The 10,737-nt window shown below is 68.8% G+C and overlaps 1 protein-coding gene across 1 annotated transcript; it reads right to left on the bottom strand.

Annotated features, from left to right (window-relative positions):
• Positions 1–1,740: 1,740 nt before the first annotated feature.
• On the bottom strand, positions 1,741–10,397 carry LOC101947215 (guanine nucleotide-binding protein G(I)/G(S)/G(T) subunit beta-2). The gene is given in 12 exon segments (XM_065570494.1): positions 1,741–2,450; positions 2,453–2,530; positions 3,170–3,386; positions 5,104–5,142; positions 5,144–5,306; positions 5,792–5,858; positions 5,984–6,146; positions 8,041–8,104; positions 8,654–8,760; positions 8,856–8,894; positions 9,712–9,782; positions 10,174–10,397. Coding segments are annotated over 12 exon segments (1,203 nt in total). The 5' UTR covers positions 10,343–10,397; the 3' UTR covers positions 1,741–2,424.
• Between the last annotated feature and the right edge of the window lie 340 nt (positions 10,398–10,737).

The following is a 10,737-nucleotide window of genomic DNA, read 5'->3' as shown; positions in this document are numbered from 1 at the left end:
TTCGTCGCTCTCGGACCTTTCTAGCTAAGGGCTGTCTCCCCGGTTTACACCCAGCCCCCCCCCAGAGTGATCGGACTCTACAGGGGGCCGGGCCGAACCAAAGTCTCCTCTGGCCCACGGTGGAGCCCAGCCACTGGACAGACGTTTATTATCCACCGCGGGGCGTTTCCTACAAAATTTGCCTTATCTTCGTATTGGTTGTTTTCCCCCCTCCCACGCCCCTCCGAAGAAAAGGGAAACGGACCTCGCGGCCGGGGCAGTATTAGCCTGGTGGCCGGCTAGCCGCCGGGCCGGACGTGGGGTTTCTATCTAGCAATAACGAACTGGACGCGGTGCGGCCCCAGCCCATGCCAACGCGTGTCCCGCGCTGGACTCGGGCGCTTTCTCATGCCGCCCAGCGGGGTCGAGCCAGGGCGAGGACCCCCCACCCCCATTTTGTGTGTGTGCGCGTCTCTCGCCCCGCGTGGAATTAAAGTTTGTAGATATTTCCTGCCCCCGCCCGAGCGAGAGCCGGTGTCTTTGTCCTGCCATCTCTCCGCCGGTTCCCGGGGGGGGGGGGGAGGGGTGGAGTGAGGGGGACCCACCACCCTAAGCATGGGGCTGCCTGGCCCGCCCCAGTGTGGCGTGAGCATCAAGTCCTCCTGTTCTTCCTGTGGAATCTGTTTACACTGCACCAACCGTGCCGGGATTCCCCCCACATCGGGAAAGGGGGGGCCCTGCCTCAGTTTCCCCAGGTGCTAAAGGGGGCTGCCACAACATCTGCCTCCTTTGCGAAGTAGTAGTAGTAGGCGGTGGGGGGGCTTTCCCCAGCCCCTGGCTGACTCCTAGGACTCCTGGGTTCTTCCCTTCCCCACCCCCATGCTGGGAGTTTCTGCTGCTGGGTGGGGGTACCGCAGTGTCACACAACCGCCCCCCACCGGCCAATCCTTGAACGTGCTTTGGCCGCAGGGGAGTGGCTGGATTTACCTGTGGGGGGGGCGGGGGGGAAGGCTGGAGTCAGGACGCCTGGGTTCGTTCCCTGCCCCCCACCAGCCATCTGCCTGGGATCTCACCCCCCCCAGCTGGCCAAGGACACCAGGCGCTGGCGACCCGGACTGCCGGGTTCCTTCCCAAGAGGCTGGGCTGTGGGGGAGGTGAGCGCGCCCCCCCCTAAATCCAGATGCTTGTGGATCTTTGGGGGGGGGGGGGGGGGGTTGCCCTTGTCCCGTCCCCCCCCCGTGGAGGCACCCCAGGTCCAGAAGCGGCTCGTCCAGCTGGTGCTGCGGCTCAGCGTGCCCCCCAGGGGCAGAGGCCAGTTACTGCAGCCGACTGGACATGGAGTGTCCAGTCTGCTGTACTGCCTGGACCCCTGGCAACCCCCACCCCATAAAATAATCCCCCGGGACCTCCCATGGAGGGGGGGCTTCCCTTACACACTTACCAAGAGGGGAGGGGTGTTGGGAGTTACATCACCCACCCCTTTCAGGGAGGGGGGCACCTTCCCCAGCAGTATGTTGGGCCACCCCCCCCAGCAGTAGGTGGTGGGGCCACCCCCTGACTAGGGCCTTTAACCCCACAGTTGTTCTCCCCCCCAAACCAGGGAGAGAACCCAGGAGTCCTGGCTCCCAGCACCCCCTGCTCTAACCACCAGCCCCCACTCCCCTCCTAGAGCTGGGGGAGAGAACCCAGGAGTCCTGGCTCCCAGCCCCGCCTGTTCTAACCCCCCCCCCCCCCCCCCAGTAACAACAGGGAGGCAGGGTGTTGGTTTTGGTCATTTATGGTTTGATGCGTGCCGGGAGCCGGTTACAAACACCCCAGCGAAGAAACAGCCCCCCCCCGGCAAACAGGACGACCCCCGGCAGGGGGTGGGAGAGAAGCCCCTGATGGGGAGTGGAGGGAGGGGTCAGGACAGGAGCGCCCCCATGTCTGGCGTTGCCCCTCCTTTGCCTCAGAGTCAGGGGCCCATCTACCCCGGTATCCCACCTCCCCTCAGGGGCCCCCCAACTAACCTGATCTCCCTCCAGCCCCACTCAGGCACATGGGAGGGGCAACGGGAGCCTGGGGTGCACCCCCCCTCCTGAGGAGGAGCCACACATAGTGGGTGGGACCAATTAGCCACTACTCCCCAAGAGAGCCTTGGGGAGGGGTACTGGGGGCAGGAAAATTGGGGGTGTAAGCCTCCCTCCCCTGTACTAGAGTAGAGAGGACCCTGCCCCAGCTGTCAATCACCTCATGCCCCACCCCAGGTCAAAGGTCATTGCTAGCCACAGGCCCCACCCCCTCAGCAGGCTATTTTTCCTTCTTTTCAATCAGGAGAAGAAAAACAAAAATAATTCGAAAAAATTAAAGGGGGGGCCACCAAAGAAGGGCTAAAGCCACGCCCTCTCCCTGCTGAGGGTGGGGCCAGCGGCAGCCACACCCCCAGGGTGTGGGGCAGAAGGGGGGCTAGTTCCAGATTTTCAGGAAGCTGTCCAGGAGCCGGTGGCTACTGCCATCCCGTCGTCCGTCACCCCCAGGCAGCTCACGCGGTTGTCGTGGCCGGCCAGGACCCCTGCAGGAGGAGACGGGTGAGCTCAGCCTGAAAGAACCCAGGCGTCCTAGCTCCACCCCCCGCTCTAACCCACCAGCCCCCACTCCCCTCCCCGAGCCAGGAGAGAACCCAGGTGTCCAGGCTCCCAGGCCCCCCCTGCTCTAACCACCAGTCCCCACTCCCCTCCCCGAGCCGGAGAGAACCCAGGTGTCCTGGCTCCCAGGCCCCCCCTGCTCTAACCACCAGCCCCCACTCCCCTCCCAGAGCCGGGGAGAGAACCCAGGAGTCCTGGCTCCCAGCCCCCCCTGCTCTAACCCACCAGCCCCCACTCCCCTCCCCGAGCCGGGAGAGAACCCAGGTGTCCAGGCTCCCAGCCCCCCCTGCTCTAACCACCAGCCCCCACTCCCCTCCCAGAGCCGGGGAGAGAAACCCAGGCGTCCTGGCTCCCACCCCACCAGCCCCCACTCCCCTCCCAGAGCCGGGGAGAGAACCCAGGCGTCCTGGCTCCCAGCCCCCCATGCTCCACCCCACCAGCCCCCACTCCCCTCCCCGAGCCGTGAGAGAACCCAGGAGTCCTGGCTCCCAGCCCCCCATGCTCCACCCCACCAGCCCCCACTCCCCTCCCCGAGCCGGGGAGAGAACCCAGGCGTCCGGGCTGACCTGCGCGGTCGCCCTTCATGGCATCCCAGATGTTGCAGTTGAAGTCGTCGTAGCCGGCCAGCAGGAGGCGCCCGCTCTTGGAGAACGCCACCGAGGTGATGCCGCAGATGATGTTGTCATGCGAATACATCATGAGCTCCTGGTCGGCGCGCAGGTCGAAGAGCCGGCACGTGGCGTCGTCCGAGCCCGTGGTGAAGGCGTTCCCGTTGGGGAAGAACTGGGCAGGGAGGAGGGTGTCAGGGAACCCAGGCGTCTGGGCTCTCGGCCCCCCCCGGCCCCGCTCTAACCCACCGAGCCCCCGCTCCCCTGCCAGAGCCAGTGGGAGAACCCAGGAGTCCTGGTCCCCAGCCCGTCCCCCGAGATTGGTAGGATTTCTAAGTTGTGGGTCAGGCTGCTGTGGGGAGGGGGCTGTGCCCCATGAGGGGCACTGAGGATGGGTTATGTTAAGCTCAGGGCATACAGGGAGGTTGGGGGGGGGGGGGGCAGGAGTCACGGTCACACACACACACTTGTTCCCAGGGAAGGTCAAGGGGATATTGAGGGTCCGGGGGGGGAATTGATGTCCAACTCATGCCTGGTTAAGGTCTGTGGGTGGGTGGGTTTTGTGAGGGGGGATTGGGGGTCCCGGTTGGTTTCGCGGGGGGGAGGGGAGATCAGGGGTCCGGGCACACACATACACAGTGTTGATGTCCGACTCGTGCCCAGTGAACGTCTGTGTTTGTGGGGGGATTTCGGGAGGTCCCAGGAGCATCCCGCGACACACACACACGGCGTTGATGTCCGACTGGTGCCTGGTGAATCTCCGTGTGGGGGTGAGGGGGATGGGGGGTTTCGGGGGGCCCGGGGCCCTCACACATACGGCGTTGATGTCCGACTCGTGCCCGGTGAACCTCGTGTGAGGGTGAGGGGGATCGGGGGTTTCAGGGGGCCCGGGGCCCTCACACATACGGCGTTGATGTCCGACTCGTGCCCGGTGAACCTCGTGTGAGGGTGAGGGGGATCGGGGGTTTCAGGGGACCCCGTGGCGGTTTCGGGGGGCCCGGGGCACTCACACACACGGGGTTGATGTCCGACTCGTGCCCGGTTAACCTCGTGTGAGGGGGAGGGGGATCGGGGGTTTCAGGGGTCCCCGTGGCGGTTTCGGGGGGCCCGGGGCACTCACACACACGGCGTTGATGTCCGACTCGTGCCCGGTGAACCTCGTGTGAGGGGGAGGGGGATCGGGGGTTTCAGGGGACCCCGTGGCGGTTTCGGGGGGCCCGGGGCACTCACACACACGGCGTTGATGTCCGACTCGTGCCCGGTGAACCTCGTGTGAGGGGGAGGTGGATCGGGGGTTTCAGGGGTCCCCGTGGCGGTTTTGGGGGGCCCGGGGCACTCACACACACGGGGTTGATGTCCGACTCGTGCCCGGTGAACCTCGTGTGAGGGTGAGGGGGATCGGGGGTTTCAGGGGTCCCCGTGGCGGTTTTGGGGGGCCCGGGGCACTCACACACACGGCGTTGATGTCCGACTCGTGCCCGGTGAACCTCGTGTGAGGGGGAGGGGGATCGGGGGTTTCAGGGGACCCCGTGGCGGTTTCGGGGGGCCCGGGGCACTCACACACACGGCGTTGATGTCCGACTCGTGCCCGGTGAACCTCGTGTGAGGGGGAGGTGGATCGGGGGGTTTCAGGGGTCCCCGTGGCGGTTTTGGGGGGGCCCGGGGCACTCACACACACGGGGTTGATGTCCGACTCGTGCCCGGTGAACCTCGTGTGAGGGTGAGGGGGATCGGGGGTTTCAGGGGTCCCCGTGGCGGTTTTGGGGGGCCCGGGGCACTCACACACACGGCGTTGATGTCCGACTCGTGCCCGGTGAACCTCGTGTGAGGGGGAGGGGGATCGGGGGTTTCAGGGGACCCCGTGGCGGTTTCGGGGGGCCCGGGGCACTCACACACACGGCGTTGATGTCCGACTCGTGCCCGGTAAACGTCCTGCCGGCACATACTGTCCCGCACGTCCCACAGCTTGATGGAGGCGTCGCAGGCGCCAGACACGAAGCTCCGGGCGTCAGGGGCCAGCGAGAGGCTCATCACGTCCCCACTGTGGCCCCCGAACGTCGTCGTCTGCTGCCCCGTCTCAATGTCCCACAGCGCGCTGGGGGGGCGGAGAGGCTGGGACACCCACTGGCTCCGTCCCCGGCCAACAACCCCCCCCGCCCCGTCTGCTGGCTCCGCCCCCAGACATCTGGCTCCTCCCCTGTCTGCCAACTCCTCCCTTCAGGCCCACACCCGCCCTCTGGCTCCACCCCAGCCACCCCGCCCACTGGCTCCACCACCAGCCCCGCCCACTGGCTCCACCCCCCTGTCCCACCCATGCCCTGCCCCCCCGGTCCCCTCCAACCTCTGCCCCTTTCCCGCCCACTGGCTCTGCCCTATAGCCCCTGCTCCTGGCTCCGCCCACCTCCACCCCGCTGGCCCTACACACTAGCCCTGCCCCCACCCCACCCCAAGGGCCCTCCCTGCTAGCCCCACCCACCAGCCCACAACCTTGCTGGCCTCCCATACCAGCTCCACCCTTCCCTGCCCCCCATGTGTTTCTGGGGAGCAGATCCCAGAGCGCCGAGGTTGGGGGGGGCTCACCAGGTGGTGTCCCCGGAGCTGGTGATGATCTGATTGTCATCGAGGAAGCGGCAGCAGGACAGGTAACCTGGTGGGGGGGGACGGCATGATGCTGATTAGCTGGGGTCCAGGGAGAGAACCCAGGTGTCCAGGCTTCCCCCCCACCCCCCCGCACTGTACCCACCAGCCCCCTGTCCCGAGGCAAGCGCTCACCCGTGTGGCCCGGCAGCTCCCGGCTCACGCGCACGTTCCCCTCCCGGGTTTTCAGGCTGTAGATGGAGCAGATGTTGTCCAGGCCTCCGCAGGCCACGTAGTTCCCCGATGGGGCGTAGGCGCAGGTCATCACCCAGGAGGAGCGCAGCGGGATGGCGTGGACCTGGGGGAGGGAAAGGTGGGTCCATCTGCCCCCGTATCCCATCTGCCCTGGGCCCATCTGCCCCGGTATCCCGCCTGCCGCCTCCCCCGGGGCCCCTCTGCCCCGGTATCCACCCTCCCGCCTCCCCCTGGGCCCTCTGCCCCGGTATCCCACCTCCTGCTGCCTGCCCCTGGGCCCATCTGCCCCGGTATCCCGCCTCCTGCCGCCTCCCCCGGGGCCCCTCTGCCCCGGTATCCCGCCTCCTGCCGCCTCCCCCGGGGCCCCTCTGCCCCGGTATCCCGCCTCCTGCCGCCTCCCCGGGGCCCCTCTGCCCCGGTATCCCGCCTCCTCCTGGGCCCCTCTGCCCCGGTATCCCGCCTCCTCCTGGGCCCCTCTGCCCCGGTATCCCGCCTCCTGCCGCCTCCCCCTGCCCGGTATCCCGCCTCCTGCCGCCTTCCCCTGGGCCCCTCTGCCCCGGTATCCCACCTCCTGCCAGCCCCCGGGCCTCTCTACCCCGGTATCCTGCCTCCCCCGGGGCCCATCTGCCCCGGTATCCCGCCTCCTGCCTCCCCCTGGGCCCATCTGCCCTGGTATCCAGCCTGCCGCCTCCCCCTGGGCCCATCTGCCCTGGTATCCAGCCTGCCGCCTCCCCCCGGGCCCATCTGCCCCGGTATCCCGCCTCCTGCCGCCTCCCCGGGGCCCCTCTGCCCCAGTATCCCACCTCCTGCCGCCTCCCCCGGGGCCCCTCTGCCCCGGTATCCCGCCTCCTGCCTCCCCCCGGGCCCATCTGCCCCGGTATCCCGCCTCCTCCCCCGGGGCCCCTCTGCCCCGGTATCCCGCCTCCTGCCGCCTCCCCCGGGGCCCCTCTGCCCCGGTATCCCGCCTCCTGCCGCCTCCCCCGGGGCCCCCTCTGCCCCGGTATCCCGCCTCCTGCCGCCTCCCCCGGGGCCCATCTGCCCCGGTATCCCGCCTCCTGCCGCCTCTCCCGCGGCCCATCTGCCCCGGTATCCCGCCTCCTGCCGCCTCCCCCGGGGCCCATCTGCCCCGGTATCCCGCCTCCTGCCAGCCCCCGGGGCCCATCTGCCCCGGTATCCCGCCTCCTGCCAGCCCCCGGGGCCCATCTGCCCCGGTATCCACCCTCCCGCCTCCCCCCGGGCCCCTCTGCCCCAGTATCCCGCCGGCCGCCTCCCCCAGGGCCCATCTGCCCCAGTATCCCACCTCCTGCCAGCCCCCGGGCCTCTTTACCCCGGTATCCAGCCTGCCGCCTGCCCCCAGGCCCATCTGCGCCGGTATCCCCGCCTCCTGCCTCCCCCCGGGCCCATCTGCCCCGGTGTAGCGGGCAGTTACCGCGCTCCGGTGGAGGAAGGCCGGCTGATTGGGGGAAGCAATCAGGCCATGCCCGGCCCTGTTATAGCCCAGGGAGGAGCTGGGTCAGACTGACTCCAGCCCGGGCATGGCTGGGCTGGGGCCCCAAAAGTACTGGGGCAGCCCTGGGAAGGTCAGCTGGTCTGCCCCCCTTGCCAGTGATAAGTTGAGAGCGGGGTCTGGATGGCGACTGGCTGCAGCCACTGAGGCGAGGGGGGTTCCCCTGGGAGGGGAGACCCAGAGGGTGAGGGTACTGCTGGGGGCAGAACCCCAAGGTAGAGGGCACTGGGGTCCGGGAGGGACATGGGGGGCCTGAGGCAGAAGAGACACCAGCCAGCAGGAGGCGTTCCAAGTGCTGGGATCGAGCTAATTCCTGGATGACCAGCAGGAGGCGCCCACAGCGGTGAGTGAATGAGCAGCTACACCAGGTCTCCCCCCCCACCCTCCCCTCCACCTGGGGCCCCTCTGCCCCGGTCTGCCGCCTCGCCCCAGCCTCGCCGCCCCTCCAGCCCAGGCCCCTCTGCCCTGGTCTCCTGCCCACCCCCCTCACCTTATTCGTGGTGTAACTGTCCCAGATGATGAGTTTACCGTCCTGCGAGGCGCTGACCAGCAGCCTGGGGGGAGAGAGCCCATGTGAGCGCAGCTGGGCCAAGGGGCTGCCCCCCGGAGGCGGCCTGGCCCCACTGCTCCAGGCTGGTGCTAGGGGGCACTGTGCTGTGGGGCGGGGGCTCAGCAGGGGGTGCTCCTCTTCCACCCCCCCAGAGGCAGGGCTGGCCCCACTGAGCAGATATAAAGCCAGATGCTTATAATTTAGAAGCTTGGCCTGAGAACCTGCCCCGGGAATGGGACAGGAACCCCGGAGTCCTGGCCAATCAAAGCCAAAGCTGCTCCACGGCCAATGGGATAAAAGATCCTCGATTAGTTCCGGGCCTGAAACCTGCCCCAGAGGTGGGCGCATCTCCGTGCCGGGCGAGGGGTCCCTGGGGAACCGGCCGCCCCGCCCCAGAGGGTGGGCGCGTCCTCAGCGCCGGGCGAGGGGTCCCTGGGGAACCGGCCGCCCCGCCCCAGAGGTGGGCGCGTCTCAGCGCCGGGCGAGGGGTCCCTGGGGAACCGGCCGCCCCGCCCCAGAGGTGGGCGCGTCTCAGCGCCGGGCGAGCTCTCACCTGGAGTCGGTGCCCCAGTGCATGGCGTAGATTTTCGCCAGGTGGCCTCGCAGGGTGCGTCGCGTCCGCATCTGGATCCGCCCCACGGGGTCCATCCCAGCGGTGATCTGGGGGAGGGGCAGAGCGGTGAGGGATGGAGGGGCGGGGGAGGGGAGGGGGGGGACCCAGCAAGGGGGCAGGGCCAAGATCCAGCATAGCTCACCTGGCTCAGGGTGGAGTCGCCGCATGACTTCCGAGCGTCCTGGAGGGGAGACAGGGGGAAAATCTGAACAGCCCAAACCCCCTCCCAGAGCCGGGGAGAGAACCCAGGAGTCCTGGCTCCCAGCCCCCCCTGCTCTAACCACCAGCCCCCCCTCCCCTCCCAGAGCCGGGGAGAGAACCCAGGAGTCCTGGCTCCCAGCCCCCCCTGTTCTAACCACCAGCCCCCACTCCCCTCCCAGAGCCGGGGAGAGAACCCAGGAGTCCGGGCTCCCAGCCCCCACTGCTCTCACTCACCAGCCCCCCTCCCCTCCCAGAGCCGGGGAGAGAACCCAGGAGTCCGGACGCCTGGGTTCCGCGCTGCGGGGGGGGGAAGGGGGGGTGCCCGGACGCCTGGGTTCCGCGCTGCTGGGGGGGGGGAAGGGGGGGTGCCCGGACGCCTGGGTTCCGCGCTGCTGGGGGGGGGGGGAAGGGGGGGTGCCCGGACGCCTGGGTTCCGCGCTGCTGGGGGGGGGGGGAAGGGGGGGGTGCCCGGACGCCTGGGTTCCGCGCTGCTGGGGGGGGGGGGGAAGGGGGGGGTGCCCGGACGCCTGGGTTCCGCGCTGCTGGGGGGGGGGGGAAGGGGGGGGTGCCCGGACGCCTGGGTTCCGCGCTGCTGGGGGGGGGGGGGGGAAGGGGGGGTGCCCGGACGCCTGGGTTCCGCGCTGCTGGGGGGGGGGGGAAGGGGGGGGTGCCCGGACGCCTGGGTTCCGCGCTGCTGGGGGGGGGGGGAAGGGGGGGGTGCCCGGACGCCTGGGTTCCGCGCTGCGGGGGGGGGGGGGGAAGGGGGGTGCCCGGGCACCTGGGTTCCCCCCACTCACCCGGATCTGGGTGCGAAGCTGCTCCGCCTCCTGCCGCAGCTGCTCCAGTTCGCTCATGGCCGCGCCGGGACCTGCGGGGGGGGCGGGGGGAGGGATCAGCACGAGCCCGGGACCCCCCCAAGGGGAGGGAACCCAGGCGTCCGGGCTCCCCCCCCCGAGCAGGGGCTGCAGGTCGGGAGTGCGGGGCACCGGCCGGGGGGGGGGGGGTTGCGCTCTGCCCCTCCCCCCCCTTACCTGGCGCAGCCTCGTTCCGGGGGCGGGGGACTCGTTTCCGGGCCGCTCCCCTGGGCGGAAGGATCCGCTCTGGCCTGGTCCGGTTGCGCGCGGCCGGGACTCAGCGGCGGAGGGATCCGCCCCCCCTCGGCCCGTTCGCCGCCTGCCCGCCCCGGTGATGCGGCTGCCGGCGACCGCGCCCAGAGCTCGGCATAGACCAAGTGCGCGGCTTACGCGGGGGGAACTCACTGTGTGGGCGGGACCACCTCACTTCCTGGGGGACTAGGGTGATACCATCTGGGCCTTGCGCTGGGCGAGACCAAGTCACTTCCTCGAAGGCCGACCCAGACCTGCGACCCAGGGTTCCGATGGGAGATACCAACGCACGGGCGGGGGAGAGGGTGACACCATCTACCATATGGGGTGGAGCTTGCCATGGGAGATACCAACTGACTTCCTGATAGGGAGGGGGAGATCATCTACCAGAGGGAGAGAGCTTCTGGTGGGAGATACCAACTCACTTCTTAGGGTGAGGGAGGCTTGCAATGAGACATACCAACTCACTTCCTGGGAAGGGGTGCTGACACTCTATGTAATTAAGGGGCGGGGCGTGCGATGGTAGCAACCATCTCGTTTCCCGGGAGGAGGGGGAGACCATTTACCATGAGGGGGGTGCCTGGGAATAGGAGAAACCAACTGAATTCCTAGGGGTGCAGGGTGATACCAATGCCCAAATTGGGGAATGTAGAGAATGGCAAATACCAACTCTCTGGGGGAACAGGGTGAGATTTCCCGGATAGGGCGGTGTGGCGG

The sequence above is a fragment of the Chrysemys picta genome, chromosome 16 (genome assembly GCF_011386835.1).
Source record: "Chrysemys picta bellii isolate R12L10 chromosome 16, ASM1138683v2, whole genome shotgun sequence".
Taxonomy (NCBI): domain Eukaryota; kingdom Metazoa; phylum Chordata; order Testudines; family Emydidae; genus Chrysemys; species Chrysemys picta.
Note: the sequence above shows the minus strand (reverse complement) of the source record. Positions and strands in the feature narration are given on the sequence as shown.